Source organism: Solanum tuberosum, unplaced genomic scaffold, assembly GCF_000226075.1.
Source record: "Solanum tuberosum cultivar DM 1-3 516 R44 unplaced genomic scaffold, SolTub_3.0 scf00280, whole genome shotgun sequence".
In the NCBI taxonomy this organism is placed as follows: Eukaryota; Viridiplantae; Streptophyta; class Magnoliopsida; order Solanales; family Solanaceae; genus Solanum; species Solanum tuberosum.
Window position 1 is genome coordinate 594794 of NW_006239205.1, and position 22179 is coordinate 616972.

General features: G+C 32.6%; 3 protein-coding genes across 6 annotated transcripts; 1 reads left to right on the forward strand and 2 right to left on the reverse strand.

Annotated features, from left to right (window-relative positions):
* The first annotated feature begins 690 nt into the window (after nucleotides 1-690).
* LOC102601873 (30S ribosomal protein S1) lies at nucleotides 691-4758 on the forward strand. Of its 2 annotated transcripts, none has more exons than XM_006358738.2 (10): nucleotides 691-1106; nucleotides 2166-2325; nucleotides 2507-2568; nucleotides 2984-3143; nucleotides 3256-3376; nucleotides 3596-3677; nucleotides 3781-3884; nucleotides 4076-4154; nucleotides 4242-4292; nucleotides 4373-4758. In XM_006358738.2, the coding sequence occupies exons 1-10, from the start codon at nucleotides 837-839 to the stop codon at nucleotides 4454-4456; spliced, it is 1173 nt and encodes a 390-aa protein (XP_006358800.1). In that variant the 5' UTR covers nucleotides 691-836; the 3' UTR covers nucleotides 4457-4758. The 2 variants fall into 2 exon arrangements, with proteins under 2 accessions (XP_006358800.1, XP_015169621.1); XM_015314135.1 differs by having other exon boundaries at nucleotides 1018-1106; nucleotides 2160-2325.
* LOC102600859 (uncharacterized) lies at nucleotides 4275-9643 on the reverse strand. 3 transcript variants are annotated; one of them, XM_006358735.2, is made up of 4 exons: nucleotides 9488-9643; nucleotides 6635-8186; nucleotides 5201-5278; nucleotides 4275-4349 (listed from the first exon to the last, which is right to left on the reverse strand). In XM_006358735.2, exon 2 carries the CDS (start codon nucleotides 8092-8094, stop codon nucleotides 6709-6711), a length of 1386 nt encoding a protein of 461 aa, XP_006358797.1. In that variant the 5' UTR covers nucleotides 8095-8186; nucleotides 9488-9643; the 3' UTR covers nucleotides 4275-4349; nucleotides 5201-5278; nucleotides 6635-6708. The 3 variants fall into 3 exon arrangements, with proteins under 3 accessions (XP_006358797.1, XP_006358799.1, XP_006358796.1); XM_006358737.2 differs by lacking the exon at nucleotides 4275-4349 and having other exon boundaries at nucleotides 4837-5270; XM_006358734.2 differs by lacking the exon at nucleotides 4275-4349 and having other exon boundaries at nucleotides 4837-5278.
* A 2902-nt stretch (nucleotides 9644-12545) lies between these two features.
* LOC102593064 (dCTP pyrophosphatase 1-like) lies at nucleotides 12546-14588 on the reverse strand. The gene is made up of 2 exons (XM_006358774.2): nucleotides 14412-14588; nucleotides 12546-13032 (listed from the first exon to the last, which is right to left on the reverse strand). The coding sequence occupies exons 1-2, from the start codon at nucleotides 14550-14552 to the stop codon at nucleotides 12712-12714; spliced, it is 462 nt and encodes a 153-aa protein (XP_006358836.1). The 5' UTR covers nucleotides 14553-14588; the 3' UTR covers nucleotides 12546-12711.
* Nucleotides 14589-22179: the final 7591 nt, after the last annotated feature.

Consider the following 22179-nt stretch of genomic DNA (forward strand, 5'->3'; position numbering starts at 1 on the left):
TACAACATAAAAATAAAATAGCCTTACAAAATACACTCGATTTATACAAAAGACAAGATTGTATTTGTGCCTTACTTTCTAATTCTTAAAGAACTACCGCATGAATGTCGTAAAGGTAAAAAAAAAAAAAAAAGTAATTTTTCAAGCAGTTTCAGTTTGTAAGAACAAAATTCTTAATAAGAAAAAGTGAAGGTCGAAAATTAAGCTAGATAATTAATAAGTAGTCGTATGTTACCATATTTTCTGTGAGCGAGAGATAGCCTTATCTACCTTTCTCCTTGTATTATTTAGTAATCGCATTATTCCTTTTTTCATGTATACCATTACATATTATTCACTTACTTTATATCTTATTATTTGACATTTGTCATATTTCTTTGATATCATGCTTCGAGTTCCTTCCGTATATTATCCTCTTTCAACCTCACTTATACATGATTTTCAAAAAAAAATTCCTTTAACGTCTCACTCACTTAATAGTTAATATTTAATGTTTGTATTGAAGCTCCGACTTATACATGAAATTACACTAATATGTTTGTATAGAGCATATAGTTGGACATTTTTCAACAAGTGATTGGTAATAAATTATCCAAAAGATAGATTATGGGCCCACAAATGGGACCTACAGGATGACACATGGATGATCCAAAACATCTCATAGCAAATGTGTTCTTCTTCTTCACACGTCAGTTCATACCCAAATCCACACAACCCAAAATTCCAAAAACCATGAAAAAAGCTTCCAATTTGCAAAACTAACTCCACCCCATTTCTCAAAATTCAATCTTTTTTCACTATCTGCCCAATTCTTGATTCTTAGATCAGTACTGATAATGTCTGTTGCAGCAATGGGCATAGTTTCAGGAGGCAATGGGTTTCTTTCACAGTTTTTTACAAGTGATTCAGCTGCTTCTACTCATCAGTTTTGTTGTTTTTCAGTGAATTCAAGCCCATTGCATATGAATTTTTCAAGGAGTGGTTGTTTGGTGAAAAGGGGTTCTTTGTTAAGCCCTAGAGTTTCAGTTTCTACTACTGGTAATGCTAAGATTGATGGAGTTGATGATCAGTTATCTTTATCACCTGATGAGATCAAACCAGCTCGGGTGAGACCCTTTATTCGTTTTTGCAAAGTTGAAACTTGAAAATTTGAGTTTTTGAAGTTATGATTTTTGGAATTTGAAGTTGTGTTTGAACGTGCATTTTACTTGGGAAAAAGTTTGAAATCAAGTTTTGTGATGGAAGTCCCAAGAATCTTGAAAATATTTGAAGATCAGATTTTTTATATGATCAAATTTCATGGTCAAACAGATATTTGACTATATTTTTTTTAAAAGCTATTCCCAAAATCTATGGCCAAACGCTAGCTTAAGTCTTTGTAGAGTTCCCACATTGCTTGTGGCATGGGTGTTTGGTCTCGAATATATGATCTTGGGCAACTCTCGATCTAGTTTTTAGGATTAAGTTAAACCCAAGGTGCATTCTTATCATGGTATTTGACATTAGGTGGTTAATTTTTTAAAAGGACAGTCATTGATAAATGCAATTGTTTTCTCCACTATGATGCTCTCATGAGTGACACCCTTTCATCATCTGAGTGGGTGGTTAATCACGGTTTACTTTGTTAATACATACATCTAATGAATCAAAAGAATGCAGAAGAGTCATATACATAGCTGAATGGAGAAAATAGATTGACTTGGACCGCGATTGAATTAGCCGAGTTAGAATTGAGAGGTCTTGGAGTTAACTAGTTAAAAGTCCCAGCATGTTGAATCTAAGGACTTATTAAAAAAAATCATGGTTCAGACAAAGCTTTGTTGGTTATGCAGTAGATATATCCAAGTAATGTTGTTTAGGAGACCTGATTATGGCCGCAGTACCATATTACCTAAGCAAATATGTCTTTGGCAAATAAAATTCAGCTAGATTTAATGAGATCCCGATATATGTCATGTATCTTGGAGTTTTGAGCTGCAAGATGATTGGCCTCCGCATTGGTGATGAATATATTCAAAAGATTTTACTAACTGTATTTCTTTTCATATTGCTGACTGACTTGATTCAGTACTATAATCTATACATTACCTTGTTCTATACTTCCCTTTATATTATTGTGGTTTGAAGCGTATGTAATATAGTACTCCTTTACTACAAAGAATTAGAAGTCTGCTGATTGGAAAGCAGCAAGGACATACAGTGAGAGGGGACTGATATTTGAGGGCAAGGTTGAAGGCTTCAATGGTGGTGGTTTGCTGATTCGATTTTATTCTCTCGTGGGTTTTCTGCCCTTCCCACAGATGAGCCCTTATCACTCTTGTAAAGGTACTAAGTTCGCCTTTACAGCTTATTTTTCATTTCGAATCACCATTTTGTGCTGATCCTTGATATTTCTAAGCTTCATAGGTTGATTAATGTATCATATGTTTCCACATAGAAGTTATGGTGATATATGCATACTTACCGAGGTTTTGTCTGTCATTCTTGTTACCCTTATTTTCTGTAGAACCACAAAAGACAATTCAAGAGATTGCGAGGGACTTGACCGGTTCTGTCCTCTCTGTGAAGGTACTGATCCTCATCACTTCTTCTATTTTTAAACTTTTTCTCATCTAAAGTACGAACATTCCCCTATCATTATAGAATAAGATGCCACATTATAATATCTAGTGCTTATGGGTTGCAGAATGTTGTAAAGTTTCAAGCAAAGTAAAATTACATTTTTGTAGATCTCATATGATATAGCTACTTCTAACTTGAAGAGCAGTCACAAGTTCTCTCATCATTTAAAAGAAAACGTATCCCATCTTTACAGTTAAACTTAATGCACAAATTTTTTTGCCCACTAACCAACTTCGATTTCAATTACCAATTTCTTCCCCCCAATAGATCTTAGATGTTTAGTGTTACTGGAGTTAATTGTGTTCTTCCTCTACTTTCCTTTATGATTCCAACATCAGTTAACCTTCGAGGCTACTGTCAGGTAATCCAAGCTGATGAGGACAGACGACGATTGATATTCTCTGAAAAGGAAGCTAGCTGGTTGAAGTTTTCTAATAAAATAAATGTAGGTGATACTTATCAAGCAAAGGTCGGTTCAGTTGAGGATTATGGTGCTTTTGTTCATCTGCGTTTCCCAGATGGTACTTTCTTAAGAGACAGACTTGCCTGTTGGGTCGTGTTTTAAGCCTGACTACTCGGGTTACTCATTTCAATCTTTGTGTCAACTAGTTTCTATTTTACCATGTGATGCAGGATCTTATCACCTCACTGGGCTTGTCCATGTCTCAGAAGTGTCTTGGGATTTAGTTCATGATGTCAGAGACATCCTCACAGAAGGAGACGATGTGAGGGTTAAAATCATAAATATTGACAGGTAATTTTCAAATAATCGTGCTTATATGGACGTGTCTACTAATACCGTTAGCAGACATTTTCTTTAAAGTTCAAACAGATCACCTGTTGGCTTAGGAAGATGGATGGCCATTTTTATCATGCATATAGATAACTTCTTAGCCACAAGGCAGTGATTGCTTTATTTCTTTATTTTTATATTTTCACTGGTCACTTCCCATAATCAGTGAACACATTACAGGGAAAAATCTAGGATTACCTTGTCAATTAAACAATTGGAGGAAGACCCTCTGCTGGAAACTCTGGATAAAGTAATTCATAAGGTGAGCTATGCAAATGATCCATTTCCTCGTTTGCCTCCTTCATGAAACCTAAATTTTGCTTAAGCTGCATAATACTGTTACTGACAAATGCGACACTTTGAAGGATGCATCCGTCCATACTAATTCCTTGGATTCGAATGGCAGCTCGATTATTGAGCCTCTTCCTGGGCTTGAAACAATAATCGAGGAACTACTACAAGAAGACGGGTATGATTGAAGTTTAATTTTTGACATGAAGTAAGATTTTATTAGACCTAATGATTGCAGTCTTTCATTATGCTATTATGTTTACGGGACAATTGTATGTACCATTATCTACACAAATACATGGAAATGTTTTGGTTAATTCACATGATTATTGAAGCATACCTAATAAGTTCTGTTCTTTTGTTCAATAGCATATACGATATAATAATCAGTCGACAAGGATTTGAGAAACGAGTCGTTTCACAGGACTTACAGCTTTGGTTGTCGAATGTAAGTTGTGTCAAACATAAACCATATATGATTGACAGTATTCATGCACAATAGATTTCCAATCTTTTCTGTTATGTCATCTAATAGGCACCAGCTACTGGGGATCAGTTTACTCTACTTGCTCGGGCTGGAAGACAGGTATCATCTTTTACCTAGTACGTTCCCCTTTCTGCAATGTCCCACACTCTTGCGAATCTGAAACGATTGTTAATGATCAGGTGCAAGAAATACAACTCACAACATCGCTTGATCAAGAAGGAATAAAAAGGGCTCTACAACGAGTCCTAGAACGTGTACCATGAGTCAAAATACACGTACAACCCCAATCTAAAGTTTATGGAGAAGTTCAGATGGATCGTTATTTCAAGTTGTGCAGGCATTGTACAGAACACTACAACTACTTCAAAAAAATGTATAAAGAAGCATGTTTAGAAACACATTTCTTAAGATATAGTTCCCAGAAGCTAAAAGACATATGAGCTGCACCCAGCGAATCGTCTTAATAGACATGATAACATGAACTCAATCAATTTCTTGGTACATTGCTACCCATGTTAAACTTGATCAGTTATTTTTTCGCGTTTCTCCTTCTCTGTTTCCAGAATTTGCAACTGCCTTCTTGTTAAATTTGCTCAAGGTTGAGGTCCTCTTATTATGCAAGTAGTATAGATATTGATATTGATTTTGACTAACTATACTTTTTATTACTATCAAACATGAGCACTGTACATGAGCTGCTAAGTTCATACAGCATACAAGAAAACATAAACAAGTTGTTCACTTGTTTTACTCTTTCCATTTTCTACGCGTCCAATTACCGCTCTGAACTAGCCGGGAATGGACTTATTACACCGTATTTGCTGACATGGTATAGAGAGTGATTACACTCTTACAACACCATGAGAGACTGTAAAAAAGCACTCTCTTGGCCGATTACTGGTAAATGCCAGCCATTCTAAGTTCCGGGGCTTGGTCAATTAGGCCGATTGGATCTAACTGTAGCTTCGAGTTCGGGTGCAGTACAGGAAAGGAGGGAGATAGCTAACCTCCTGCCAAGATGCCAAGGTTGCTTGCTAACTCTCAATGCAGCTTCATCAATATCGATTCCACAAATATCTGAAAGTCTGACAAAGATGAAGAGAAATTCAGTTGTCAGCAAAATCTTGAATAACCCAAAGAACACATTGAGATTTCAGATTTTTAAGAGGCACACTTATATAAGATCATATATTAACAATCTGGAACTCTTCCTTTTCTCTACATTACAATCTATTGTTTTAAAACAACCACTAATGTGTGCATTAGGGTAGACCGTCTACATCACACCCTTGGGATGCAACCCTTTCTCAGACCCTGCTAATGCAAGATGATTTGTGCACTGGGCTATCCCTTTTATTGTTTTGTTATCTATTGTTTTATAACTACTTCTAATGTTTCTCATTCACAGAAAATGCAAACGAAGCCACAAATATAGAGATGCAGAAGACCATTAAAGCTGCAAACCAGGCAAAACTGCTATATTATTATTATTCCCTATAAGAGCTACCACTGTTGTCTGTAATATACATATTGAGATGCCACCATCTAAGAAAAGCATTCTCCAAACAAATCTATCGAACTTAAATCCAAAGACCGAAATAAAAGTTGCAACCACGTTGATCAACAGTAACATAATCAACTCCTCCAATATTCTTTTTAGCAATTGTGTAGCCTCCTTTTACCTCTCCCATATTGATCAACCAACTAGGAGTGTCCGGAGGGAGTACGGACAAAAGATGGATGACTAGTACTAATCTTGTCAGTTCCATAGTGCACTACAAATAAGCATGCCACAGTCTGGCCATTGGCAGCAGCACTAGTGACGGCACTGAAATAGGTAGTAGTGTCAAATAGGCGGGTAAGGGTCATCAGCTAACTGTTTTCAGCCCATTTTGACCCGCTCAAATTCAGGTAACCTGTTTATTTGACAACCCTAGTAAACCTACTGTTTTTGCTTTTTGTAGTAATACTGAGGGACTGACTCCAGTATGCGCGTTATGTTCTCAAAATTAAGTATCTTCAGTTTCAATATTTGATGTGAAAATTTTGACTCCTCCCTAAAGATCATTTCGAAGAAAATTGGAAGATATATATGTTCCACTTAAACTTGGAACTGAATGATAGATATGACAAAAATATATAGGCCTTACATATTCCAAGTTCTTTAGACCACAGAGCTAAATACTTTGGAAACAAGAACAGCGGATTTATATTCGGTGCTAATTCAGAACATAGACGATGTGGACGAGCCTGAGCAGGTTGATCTCATGATGTTAGGCAGTATTATACAGGAACCAAATGTGTCACATAGCCAGCGTACAAGAAATTCCACAAAAAATTATAAAATTAAAGGGATTGTAGAAAAATTGCATGCTGCTGCAACATGAAATTCTGTAACAAATGAAAACTGAAAAGCATATGAATAAGGATGAGAAATGTACCTCGGAAAAGGATCTTCCAAAAGAATGCTACATAGATGTATGTTCGGGTAGAAATTAGAGGAAGAATCCAGATTTCAAGCCAGCGAATCCATATATGACTTAATGTTCATAATATCTACTCTGGACTTTGGATTATTTTGTGGTTTGAAAAGCTTCCACATCCCCACTGGATGTTGACTTCTTGCTTCGGTATCTCTTGAAAATCTTCCATACATTGATTCACACTCTGGATAAGGCTTTACATATAGATTATAAAATTTCATTCTACTAGGTTTAATCAACTCTCTCAACCCCACCTCATCACCAAGTCCTCCTATTGATCTTAAATGGTCAATTACCTTGAATCTTGGTAGAATATGTTTCTCGAAATTCACCCCAAGGTACTCAGGAACTTCAACAAGACACTGAATATCAACTTTCATCACGTGCAACAAAAACTCAATCTTCCTCTCAACATCATCTAAGTTATAAAGTATCACTCTCGGCTCTTTCCATAACACAGAATAAGCATCCCTTAAGGTTATCCCGTGATTGCGTAAGCAATCAACCCTTAGTTTCACCTCATATCCAGCCTTAAAAGCCCCATCATGAAAAATATCCTTCTTAATAGCTTCCCTACATTTCAAACTCTTAAGCAGCTCCAAACACCGCGGTAACTCCCCAACCTCCAATGCAAGAATTCTAGGATCTCTCAGAAGCTGTTTCTTAACCACCTCCATGTTAAAACCCAGAACTCTAAATTCATCAAGCAATCGTTTAAACTTATTTTGAATCCCATAGACCAAAACAGCTGGATAGACACGGAGAATGTGATCAAATTCAACATTGCCAATCCCAAAGGCATCAACGACGAATTCAAAACTGTCACGAACCTTGTCTGCACACATCGTAGTTACCATGGGATGCGTCTCCAAAACCTTATTTAGAGTAATATCACTAACTCCTAAATCCTTCAGACATTTCAAAGACCCCAAAACACAATCATAATCTAGTTCAAACTTCAGTGAGACCTCCAGAATGTTCCGAATAGCCAAGGACGATAAATTGGACCCTTTTTCTAATCCTCGGATGCCTCCTTCCCATTTCTTTATAGCATCATATTCTAGAACCCTGGGACAACTACTTATCATGGACACAAGGAATTCTTGAGATGGTTTCAAGGATAATAGAATCTTAAGGGAATTTTCAATTTTGGCAGGGTCTAGATTTAGTAAACGACGATTCTTCTCGAGAAAATTGGTAAGTTCTAGAGCTGGAAAACCATATTTTTTCAGAAGACTTGACACTGCAATGAGATTTCTTTGGGGGGATTTTTCTTGGAATTGTAGAGGATATGGAACTTGAGATTTTCTTTTTACAGCTGTTGTGTTAGTGCAAAAACAGCGGAGACTTGGATTTGGAATTAGAGTAGAGGGATTAGAAAATGACATGAAAAAGAATCTGACACTCCTACTGGTCATGGTTTCAGCTGGTTAGTAAGTTTTAAAAGGTGTCTGATCAACTATCCGCATTCAAACATTGCATTGATGGCCTGATGGACAACCCTCAAAATCTGAAAAATTTGATTAAACACATTAGTATGACTATGGTGCTAGTAAACTTCGTAAAGAAACAATAAACAGTCTCTCTGTGTGAGAAAATATAAACTGCACATTTAGCTACCCTGGAACACGTTTAAATTGTATCTTTCCGCCCAGTTCTGCAGTTTAGTCACATATCGGCTCAACACCACCCACAACTAGGAATAGACAATATTGCACTCAACTCGCATGTAAGAATTGAATAAGTCAAAATATTCAATACTGTTATCTTGAACGGCTTACTACCTCTTTAATTAGTGGTAAATAAGTGAAAAGGTTTCTTCTTTTCTTTTTCCTTTTCTCTCGCATATAAACATATCTCGACTACAACTTACATTAAGGGGTGTCAAATTAACGGGGTTGAGCTGAAACTCTGTCAGTTAAATGGGCTAAATCAACAAATGGGCTAGTCGTAACCCGAAAAGTTCCTCTTAGCAGATTAGTACTAGGTAACATCAGATAAGCACAACACAACATTAGATGAGTACCACACACAAAAGATACTTCCAGTAAAACACGACAATACGACCACAGAATAACCAAATTAGTTCAGATTACACTAGCTTTCAGTCGAGCATTTTCAGATTCTATTTGCAATATGTAACAATCATATAACCTATAGATAACCTATAGATAAACTAGCAGAATAACCTTCAGAAAGCTAAACCCACTAAAATATACAACGGGAAGGAAATTAAAGGACTAAAATACAGGACCCATTGCCACAAAAGTTTGAATCCTTACAAATTCAAGTGACTCAGCAGAACTTCAGAAAGCTAAATCCACAAAAATCAATAAAGCTAAGGAAGATAAAGAAACAAATTACAAGACCCATTGCCACAAAGTTTGATTCTTTAGTAATTCAAGTGACTCAGCATAACCTTCAGAAAGCTAAATGCACAAAAATCAACAAGGGGAAAGAAAACCAAGAGATAAATTACAAAACCCATTGCCACAGAGTTCGAATCTTTACTAATTCAAGTGACTCAGCATAACCTCAAGAAAGCTAAATCCACAAAAATCAACAAGGGGCAGAAAAATCAAGAAACAAAGTGTAATACCCATTGCCAAAAAGTTTGAATCTTTACAAATTCAAGTAATTCAGCATAACCTCAAGAAATCTAATTCCACAAAAACCAACAAGGGGAGGAAACTAAAGACATAAATTGCAAGACCATTGCCACAAAGTTTGAGTCTTTACTATCTCAAGTGACTTAAAACAAGTTGCTAAAACCATGACACAAAGGTTTTGAGGATTGTTTATAAGAATTACCTGAAATCAGAAGAATTTTAAGAGAATGGCGATTACACTGTTAGGGCTTTTTACCATTGGAGAGTACCATGAACCTTTGAACGCATTTTGAGGCATAAAACGCAGAAGGAACACTGTTGGGGCTTTTTACCTGGACTTCTTTTTCTAAAGGTTTGATTAAGGCATAAAACGTATTTTGTCAAATTATGAACAAATATTTAGATTGTTAAAGTTCCATAACTAAAAGTATTACTTTAACTTGAATGTTAAATCACTATATTATTTATAACTTAAAACACTCAATTATATCTATTTGAATAGCATAGTTCCTTGAAGAGCTGGGCCTTTATCGAAAGATTTTGATTTTTTTGATGAGTTGTGATTTTTTTGGAGGATCGTGATTTTTTAAATAAGACACAATAAACACACGTTCTTGCATTTTAAAATTCTTGTATAATTTACGATTGTTGAGTGAGTTTAAAGTATAATGGAATTTGCCCCTTTTACTCCCCTTCCCCTAGTGGCTCGATTTCATAATTTTCGAGTTGAAAGGCAGGAGTGCTTCAACTCCCTCTTGTCTCCTATTGTTGAGTGAGTTCGAATTCTAGCAAAAAATTATTGATGCTTTATCTCATATAAAAACTTAACAAGAAGAATTATTTAAATATCCTTTTTAAAAACCTAATCACCCTTTAAATATATATATAATGGTCTATTATCTTTTTGGTTTTTTAAGGATTTGAGACTTGCATTATGTGAGAAAGTATATCTTGTATAAGGAAACACTAGGTGAGCTGTGATTCATTATTATGTATCTCATAAAATTAAAATAAGTAAAAGATATCATATGTATCTTATTAAAATTTTATTTTATCATTTTTATAAGTTTAGACGATATCTAATAATCTTGACCTCGATAAAAAAGTCATCACATGACAATCAATATTAAATTGTTCACAAAAGTTTTCACTTGTAATTATTTATTTAAAACGTCATTTTAATAAATTAATTCGACATACACATATACAACACACGTGTTGAGAGACTAGTAGCTCGACATCCTTAACCCAAATTTGATATTCAAAAAAGTAAGTGGTCCTACAAAAAAGTATTGGAGGGGTCAGTTTAATTCTCCAAGAAATCTCCTTTTAGCATTGGATTTTTAATCAAACACTTCCTAAAGAGATTTTGACACACGTTTTGTAGGATTTATTTTACCTCTTCGTAGGAGCTCTCACAATCTTCGGGTTGAAAGTGATGAATATTTATTATTCGAGTAACTTTCTTGAGTCTGTTTTGTAGGATGAGGTATGCCAAGTGCCACAATTAAAAGTTTGAAATTTGAGCGTGAATTCGGACTTATACACTTATTTGAAAATCATTAAAAGACGTTTAAAAAATCAATTGACTCTTGAAATTTTAACCGTATCATATAAATTAGGCCGAGGAGAGTATTTTGCATGTATGTAGGGTAGGGTTGGTACATAGTGCAACTTTGTCCACTGTGTTGTTTTTTTGTTTTTTATTTTTGTTTTATAAACACAAAAATGGGGTATTTTTCATTGTGCTTTACGATTTCCGGTTATTCTTGGTGATTTTTTTGTTGTATAAACTTTGTGGGAAAGCTTGTGATTTTCCTTACTCCAAATACTAAAAACAAAAACTCCATTTATGTATCCTTGTTTTTTTCTTTATTGGCAAAAACTACTCTATTATTTAGGCTTTTCAAGAATTTTTTTTGCTTTTCAAGTTGAAAATACTAGATAAAACTATTTTCTTAGACGAATGTTTTGAGATTTGCATATAATAATCTATAGTTGTATTGCATTCGATTTCTCAGTATTTCAAATCGTACATTCTCTTATTTTGGCTCGACTTGCCAACACACGAGTGAGTCAAGAATCTGTCGATTCCATTGGTGAGATTACACTTAGTATGTCGTTATTGTTGTCAAAACATATTTTTTTAAAAGGCCATAGAGTCATTACTAGCCTCACACAATGCCAATTTTGGCATATGCTTTAAGTGACACAATGCCAATTTTAGATTTTCTCTAAAGTGATGAAAACCTTCCACAAAACAACAGAAGCGGTCCAACCTATTCAACTGCACAGTATCTCACCAAATCAACCCATTCAGTCAGGCAAATTGGTTTGCCACACACAATTTGTTTCACATAGAAACAAGTCACCCATCTCTTTACAGTAACAAACAAAATAAATAACAGGAGGAAAAATCAAGCAAGTAAGAAAACATGTTAGTAGAGAGCTTTACTCGCACTCGATGTTTACATCAATACTATAGTGATGACCAGGGGCGGAGCCACCTTGTTAGTAGAGAGTTAAAATAATTTTATATGTATATATAGTAGATGTCGAACCCTCTTTGGCTACTTCATGTGTCTATTTCTACAGATTTTGAACCCCCTTATTGAAAATTCTGGCTCCGCCTCTAGTGATGACATACACATTACTTAACCATAGTACATTTCTTTAATTTATATGTGAGGTATGAGTACAAATAATAACATATTCAGTGTAATTTCACACAATAGAATCTGAAAAGAGTAGTATCTAAGCAAACGTTACCTACCTCTACCTAAAAAGTGATGTAAACAGATTGTTTCAGATTGACAAATGAGGTATGAGTTAAATCAGATATGAACATAACATTCAGCCCACCACCCTAGATGGTGTTCATGCAAGACAACCACTGAGACTGTTCACCAATTTACCATTTCCAACAACAATCTTTAGAACTACTATTCTCTCCATCTTCATTTTCATTTTAATTTGTTTGTCTTAATTTCTTTTCTAATCCATTTCAAAAAGAACTTCATTGTTCTAACTTCTCACGTAACATGTTCTTGACAACAAGATTAAACCACATTTTAATACATTCCTCATATTTTAGTTTATGACCATGCATGTAGACTATAAAATCTTCTTTACTTCTTAAACACCTTACTAAATCAAAATCATACAAACAAATTGAAATGGTGGAGTATTATACTACATAAATCTCAACACATTTGTCTTGAGTTTCTACAGTATTAACCAGTAGGCAAAGAGGATATGGATAAAGCAAAAAACCAAACAATCCAGAAAAAGGAAGAAATTAGTTGACTTGATACATGTCTTCAAATCAACACTATATGTCTGTACATCCCCTTTTAGCACAAAAACTATTAGATGTCATAGCAAGTCTAAGAAACTATAAATAGACCCTATTAAATCAAAGAAAAATCATTCACCATCATTAATCACAACATTTTCACTGGTGGAGGTGGTGGTTGTTGTTGTTGTACTTTTGCTCAAAAGAGTTAGCTTTTTTGATGAACCTTTGCAAAGACTAACAGGGTATTTAATGGCATTAAGCTCCAGTTTTCTGAGTACAGCATTACCTAGATCAATGCCACAAATATCTGATAGCCTGACAAGATAAAGCAATACATCTGATAGCTCTTCACCTAAATGCTGCTTCTCTTTTTCTTCCCAATCTGGTAGACCTTTTGGGACCTCACCTTTCCACTGAAATATTTCAGACAATTCTCCCACTTCACCCACCTGGTATTCAAAATAAAGTTAGAATCGACAGTATGAATCTTCATTGACCATATAAAAACTCATTTTATGCCAATATTGTGCAAACACACTATGTTGCTCGGACTCTCCAAAATTGTTGTCACACGTGACACACTCTGGCCGACATTTTTGAAGAGTCCGAGCAACATCACACATACATATACAAAGCATTAGAAGTGTGAATCAAAATAAGCAATACCACAATCTACTTAATCATCACCAAGTTATTTATCCAATAATATATCTATACAATTGACACTATATGTTGTTTTTACACTACTAAGAGTAGTATTATTTACTCTCTCCGTCCACTTTTACTTTGCATGCCCATTATAAAATGAAGTTGAATGATATGAGCCTTTTATTATAATGTCCATTTTTTAGTATTAGTGCAAGTGTAGCACTAGTTTCCATGTAATGTCTGCAAAGCTAAAATTACATAATGGGGAACATAAAATCATATGAAATATTATTAGCACTATGCCTTCTTTGGTGGGAAACAAAAGAAAGCTTTTTAAATTGGGGTTTCCACAAAATTGGAAATCCAAATACTCCACAATGACCAAAAACTGGCAAACATTTCTAGTTTCTATGAAACAAACAGAGAACTCTTTGTTCCATGGTTTTGTCTAAGGAAAACTAGAGTAGATTAATTGGATTTTTACCTTTCAAAACTTCAACACTTTAACTACCACCTCAACTTGGTTTCAAGTGACAACTAAACACTCAAACTGAACTCGTCCATATTGTGTGTCATGAACACTGGATACATAAATTTTAGAGGTATCTAGATAATCATTTTGAAATTGGGAGTGTTCAAACGACACAATAAAGACGAGTTGAGGTATCTAAACGTGCACTATCAATATAAGAGTGCTTATTCAACAACTGCAGCCAAGTTTGAGTGTATGTGTATATCTTGCTAATTCCACAGAAAAAACACATTTATCCTTTGAAATCAACTAAGAGATAAACAAAAGTAGCAATCTTGAAAAACAAAACAAACAAACAAAAATAATCAAAACTAGCATAAAGACTGAGCCATTGAGCAGAATAATTAAAACACCAGCTTTTCCTAAAAAAAACATCCAGAAAACACAACAAAATCACCAAGAACAGCAGAAAATCGTAAAACACAGAGAAAAAGACACCATTTTTATGGCTCAAAACATGATACACAACAAAACCCATAAATGTAGACAACAGAAAGAACCCACAGAAGACAAAGTTGCACTATGTACCAACCCAAACCCCAACCCCACATACTTGAAAACCAAAAAAGACTTCATTTTTACAAAAGGGGTGTCAAAAAAACTTTACAAAAAAATGTTTGAGATTTAAAAAAAAGGGTATATACAAACCATAGCTAAAAGGAGATTTCTTGGAGTATGAAACTGATCCCACTCTCTTTCTTTAGCAAAATCAGCCATTTTTTTCTTTAGCTCTTCAAGACTCACAACCCCTTTTGCTCCTTCTTCTTCATTCTCTGTTTTTCCCTTCATCTTCTTCTTCTTCTGTGATTTACATAAAATTTTGAAACTGCGCCGACTGTTTTTTTTCTTCTTATTTGAGCTTTTTCTAATGGTGGTTTTTCAGGTTTTTAAAAGGGGAATTGATGACCTAGAAACTGGTCATTGCCGGTTTGCTGAAACTTAAATTTTTTTCTAGGACCACTTTGCTTTAATGGTTAAGGTTTTTATTTCGGAACAACATAAGTTGTGGTAAAGTGGTGGAATTATTCTACTCTTATGTAAGGTCTCAAGATTCGAGTCCACGGAGAAAATTATGTGAATCTAATCGGTAATTGGGGATTAAATGTGGGCTCCAAACCACAAAAAAAAGTTTTCGTTTAGAGATTTTCACACAAATTTAAATTAGTTGGATCATAAGATAGATATTGAAAATCAAAAAAAAAAATAAGTTATAAAGTATTTTGGTACTTGAATTATACTAATTTGTTTCAATTAAACACATTATAATATTCTTGTTATAATTTGTTGCAGTTAAGTTATCTGACTTATAAATCATAGTTTCTTAGCATAAAATCAGCGTACTAATTAACTTGTATGACTTATAAATCATAGATTTTTAGCATAAAATCAGTCACTAATTAACGTTTTATATTAGAATACACTTGCTACATTAAACTTTTAGGGTCGTTTGGTACAAAACTTAATAGCGCATGGATTAGTAATGCAGGGGTTAACAATGCAGGGATTAGTAATGTAGAGATTAGCAATGCAGAGATTATTTGTTATCCTGTGTTTGGTTCATTGCTTCCTATCTAATCTAGTGTTTGTTTTAAAATTCTATAAAAAACTTTTTTCCAATTATATTCTTGAATTATTATGAAATTTTTTATTTCATGTAATTGGGTCAAGGTACATAACTACCGACCAATATTATTTTTTTGTGGCCTTCGAACTAGCTAGAATAAGCACAATTTTGTCTCCATGTTTGCTATTTTGTCACTTGAATTATTTGAAGATAAATAAGTATCATCTTAATAAATTTATCTCACAAAACATCAATTTCCATTTTTTTTAAAAATAAATAATTTACTATTAAAACAGAAAAAATGATAAATAATAGTAAAATCGAGTAAACCGTCTACATTTACACATAAAAATTGCAAATTATAATTTTAATATGTATACAGTTTTATAAATTATTGAAAATACGAAGTCAATTTCAATAAAAATTACTGTAGAATAGTTGTATCTTTATACCTTTAATTCAACAAAAAGCACACTCTTATTCTTTGACATATATATATAGCAACATATGCCAACGAATATATGTTGTTCTGCCATCCTATAAACGTATACACACTCTTATCTATTCATACGTTGATACGGTAGGTCTCAAATGTGTCTTCTATATATTTAGTAGATTATGAAAGAAAATATAGAAATGGTCGATGCATACATTTAAGGTCTTTTAAGTGAGTTAATACAAATATCATACGGTGATATATTTATTTTTTCAATTAGTAAATATTAAATAATTCATATTTCAAATATTGTATGGACTTATATTGGAATTTTTTTTTACTTGTATTAGATTTATTTAGCAACAAATAACTCTCTCTAAATAATAAAATTTGTTAGCTAATTTATTTAAATAAATTTACTAGTACAAATATAAAATAAAAAATTAAAAAAAGGATTAAAAGGATTTGAGGAATATTTTTGTCTTTACATAGACTAATCCCATGGTATTAAATCCTATGCATTGCTAATACCTCCAAATAGAAGGTATTAGTTATACATCCTACAATACCATGTAAGGTGTATAACTAATCCATAGATTATTAGTTATACATAAGCCCAAAATTCCTACCAAATATAGTATTAAATAATATCATACCTAATCTATGAATTAGTTACAGCCAAAATACCTAACACATGGATTAGAATCCTGCGTGAATATAAAACATCTATATATAGCGATGTCTTTTTTTCCCAGGTCAAAATGCATACAAACTAGGTGACTGTCACATCAACTTTGTAGCTCAAGTGATTAAGAAGATCTCTCAAATCCATTTAGGATTATTCAAAGATTAGGTTCTAGTCATGATTATATAATAAAATATTACTAAAGATCGATTTAATGTGTTACTTGTCAACTTTGATAATAGCACTAATTAGTATTATTATTGCAATGTTTCACTTATATAATGAGATGAATGTGTTTATTGTTGTAATGACTATCATTTAAATGTAAAAAAAAAAATAGCATTGAAGAACTTCTGTTGTTAAATAGTATAAATTATGGCTAATTTTATTTGATAATGGAATATCAAAAAGTCTATTAATTAGAGGCTATATAGCAATAAATTAACAATGAATTTTGTGGCTAATTCATATTTGTTTCGTTATGAAATTTTAATGTTAAAAGTTTTAGTTTGCTCCCATCTCACAAACACACGATTTTGACTTTTAGCAAAAATAAAATAAATAAATTAGAACATCAAACCTTTCTCCAACTCATTCTTTTTTAAACAAAACGAATAAGAACATACAAACAAATTAATAAAAACATAGTGTCATATAAATTGTATGATTGGAAGAAAAAAAATAGGCTTATTCATACACCTTAAATATTTGTTTTTGGCATATTAGAAAAGCTCAAACATAATATTAATTACATGAGCGTCTTGAATAAACAAAATTAAAAAAATAATTCACACACACAAAATAAATAAATTAATACACTATAGTAAAAAGTGCAAAACAATTTATATGAAAAAAATCAATTTTTATTTCATGATAAATCAAATCAAACAATATTCCTACGAATAGAAATTAAACTACTTGAAAGTTAATAAATCAAATCAAACAATATTCCTACGAATAGAAATTAAACTACTTGAAAGTTAATAAATCAAATCAAACAATATTTCTACGAATAGAAATTAAACTACTTGAAAATTAATAGAAACTAAATCATCAATAAGATATTGATCGATCCATCAATAATATTCTTTAATTCTTAGGTGGAGATGGTTTTGGTGGATGCATGAATGGCCATGGAAACTTAGGATGAAAACCACCAGAAGGCATTGGAGGATGAACAAATGGCCAATGTGGACGTGGATGTGGACGTGGACGTAGCCATGGACGTGGACGTAACCATGGACGTGGACGTAGCCATGGACGTGGATGATACCATGGATGCCAATAATCTAGTCCAATATTATTTTGTGTATTAGTAACACCACTTTCATCATTTGATGATGAATCAAGTTTCTCACTTGCATAACATAAGTTAACAAATAGAAATATGCAAACGAGAAAAGTAACTAGGCAATTTTTCTTAGCCATAGTTAATAGTAAAGTTTTTTTTATTTTAGATGAAATATGAATGTTGGTGTTGTGGGGATTTTATAGGGTTGTAAAGCAAGAGATTTAATTGGCTTAGGAGAGTTTTTATGTTAATCATAAGTGAAGTTTGTGTACAAATAGAATTCCTAATTATAACAATGAATATCAATAGAGATTTTTAATTTTAAATGAAACTAAATATTTGTTTGGGACGTGAAATTGCAAGAATATTAAGAGTCATATATATACACGTAAAAATATTATACTAAAGAGGATATAATAAAACATTATAACTATAAAGAATTGCTTTCTCTTATGTGTAAATGTAAATAAATAATGCCAACTTTGATTTATGTATCATAAAAACTTAGTATTAATGTTAAAAGATAAAATTTACCATTAAATTCCTTTTTTTTTAATAGAATAATGTCATTCTTATATAAATAGACTAATAAAAAAATAGTGTCGCATAAATAAGAATTTGTTGGCCTATCGCTACGCTTTGAAGATTTGTTTTTGGCATGATTTGGAGGATACAAAAAAGTCATAAAACAATAACGACAACAATAATAGCAATATTAGGAGTAATAATTATTTTATTTTTTTAAAAATAGCGTACAAAACTTAATTCTCCCCTTTCACTTTCTAGAGAAAGACTAATTTTGACGGGAAGGTTAGTGTTTAATTTATTGTCCTTTTGTTATAATGATTTTTCTTGTTGTATTGTTCGTTGGCTTTAGATGTGTCTGGATGCAGGTTTGCTCCAAAAAACCAACACTAAAAATAAAATGAAGTTGTTGAGTTTGAGGATAGTAACAAATTGTCTTTGGCAGACTCTCGGTTAAACGAGAATATTATTGAGTTTGAGGATATATCAATGTATACAGTCTTAATCTTATCTGTGAACGAGATTGTTGAGTTTGAGTTACTCCTATTTTGTGAAAATAGAGAGATTGTTATGATAGAAAATCCGATTCAAACAGCCAAGGGCCTACCAATTCTAAAAGCCAAAGCATATAAAAACATTAAAATTTAAACTTATTCCTATGCCTTAAAAAAAGTACTTAATTTTTATTGCTATTTTTAACTTTTCTCAAGGCAATTTTAGAGAAATTCAACAGTGAAACCCTACAAGCTACAACAAAAGAAGCAGCCAAACATATACCAATAGTGTATCTTACTATATCAATAGGACTGCAATTTGTTACACTATACAAAGAGTACATAACATTTGAGGCATACCATCCAAGATGGTACTCATGCAAGACAACCACTCAACAGTCACAAGTAACAACCAATTTCCCAAACTTCAGCTCCGTCTATCTCAATTTACGTGACGTTCTTTCCTTTATAATTTATCTAAAAAGACACATCACTACAAGAAAATGGTGAATTACATAGGGATTTTTTTGGGGATTAGTATGAAAATTCGCAGGAAAATTATTTTCCTGCGAATTTTCATACTAATCCCCAAGAAAATCCCTATGTAATTCACATTTTTCCTATAGTGACATTTTCATTAGTATAAACACATGTACACTCTTAATGAAGTGATTTATAGTAACAAAAATATTCAAGTTACCATCTTTCTAGGCTAGTGCAATTCCTGCTTTGGTCTATATTTTCCTTGAGTCAAGGGTTTATCAGAACACTCTCTCTACCTCTAAGATAATAGTAAAGTTTGTGTAAATTTTATCCTCTCCAGACCTCATTTTTGTGGAATCACACTGAGTATGTTATTTCTGCTTCTAGATCACAACTTTTAAAAATCTTTTTTTTCTTAATTTTTTTTTATCAAATCAAATAGTGCCACGTAAAATCAAAGAATGAAGTATTATATACTAGACAAATCTCAACACATTTGTGTGAAATAGCATTAACCAGTAGGCAAAAAGGGGGACATGGATAGGACATAAACCAAATAGTCCAGAAAAAGGCAGAAAGTGATTGACTTGGTAAATGTTACTACATCAAATCAACACTACATCTACTTTAGCATAAAAACTAGACAAAGAGGAAGGAAAAAGGCAAAGACAATCAATGAAGATCATGTACCATCATCAATCACACCATTTTCACAGTGATATTGGTTGAGGTAGTTGTTGTAATTTTGTCCAAAAGAGTAAGCTTTTTAGATGAACCTGTGCAAATTTAATGACATTTACCTCTAGTTTTCTGAGTGCAGCATTACCAAGATCAATGTCACAAATATCTGATAGCCTGACAATATAAAGCAACACATTTTTTTCTTATGACCGAGGATCAATTTTTATGCATCTCGATTAATTCAATAAAATACCTACTACCTTTCACCAGCAGCAAGAACTAGATAACTCTCTCCACCATGACTGCAAATAAAGCATTTATATTTTTTTATGAACGATGATGTCCAGATAAGCTTAAATACACCTCGACTAATTAAACACAATACCTACTATATATTCCATCAGCAACAAGAATCAAATAACTATGTCCACAAAGACTACACATAGATAAAACGATACATTTTTTAAAAATAAATATGATATCCGAATCAGTTATTGTGCACTTCGACTAATTCGATAAAATACTTGCTACCTTCTATTAACGACAAGTATCATATAACTCTGTCCCATAAATAAAGCAATACTACATTTGAGAGTTGTTCACCTAAATGCTGCTCTTCCCAATTTGGTAGACCTCTTGGGACCTCACCTTTCCTCTGAAATATTTCAGACAACTCTCCCACTTCAACCACCTGGTATTAAAACACAAACATGCATCAGAATTCAGAATGACCAATACCAAAATCTTTATTATTCAAAAACTAGTATTTAAGATTTATTTTTTATACAATGAAAATGTATGAAAGTAAGTGATTATCTTGCTTTTCATGTTACAAGTTGATATACCTACCTTAATAAACTAACTCTACATTGTCCATCAGCGTATAAAAGTTACAATTCATTTAGTACGTATACGTGGGATAAAAAGAATAATCATGAGATAATATTTGGAAGATAATCCTATTGGATATCTTTGTTTATCCGCTCCCGAGTTATAGAAAAAAGACCCCTTAAAGTGTTGCATTACAATAACATTATGAGGGACATAAAATCATATAAAGATTATCAAGTACTACTCCATATGACTTGTTTGGTTACCAAAAAAAACTGAGGGAAAAAGAAAGATTTTTTCTGGCTCTCAAGATAATTGAAAACCTCAACAATGACATGACCCAAAACCCACATACAGTACAATATAATTTTAGCAAACAAAAAAGATGACTTTTTTCTTCAGACAGTAATCAAATTTGATCTTTATAGACTCCAACTTTCCCTCTTATACATTAGTAAGTCCACTGAAAAACACAATTTTTCTTTCAATCAAACTAAATATATGCAAAAGTAAACATCTAAACACAAAGGAAACTTTTTTTTTTTACTGCATTTTCTTCAAAGTTCATCCAAAAAACAATATCTCAAAATATATGACTTACTTTCCTGTTTAGTCCGTCTAAAAAAGAACGATACATTTTCATATCAAGTAACAATTTAACTTTAAAATATCCGTATTTATCTTTAATGAAATAATTTATAACCACACAAATATTTATCACTTACTTTAGACTATAAATTTTGAAAGTCTTTCTTTCTTTCTTAAATTTAGTGTCAAGTCAAACTAAATCATATAAAATAAGACAGAGAAAGTAATAATCAATAAATCACAAAGAACACAACAACAACATACCTAGCAGTGGCGAAGCTAAGAATTTTATTAAGGATGTCCAAAACTTTATTATATATCTCCCAGAAGTTGTTTTTGACATATATGCTCAATATTATTTTATATATGCCCAATATAATTTTTTGATAAATGGTGTTTGAATAATCACACATGAGTCAATGAAGCTAGGCCACCAATTTAGTATAATCCTACAAATAAAATTTAATTAAAAAAAAATATAGTATACAAAACCTAAACAATATCATATAGATCTAGACATTGCAAAGACCATATAAGAAAAAAAAAATGCTTATAAACAAGATGGGACAAAGCCCCATCAATTTGTACAACAGAAGAAAAAATAAAATAGAGAGACCAAAACACACAGAGAGGACCAACCCAACCCCACATACTTGAAAAAGCTTTCTTTTTGGGGTATTCAAATGTTTCCTTTCTTTTCTATAACTCTTCAATTTTATTTTTTCATGTGACTTATTTAATTAAGATTATTTTTTTCTTCGTATATTTAATATATTCTTAATTTATAATCACCAAATTCATTTTTATTTTTTTTGTCGAATCAAAATAGAATTGAAAT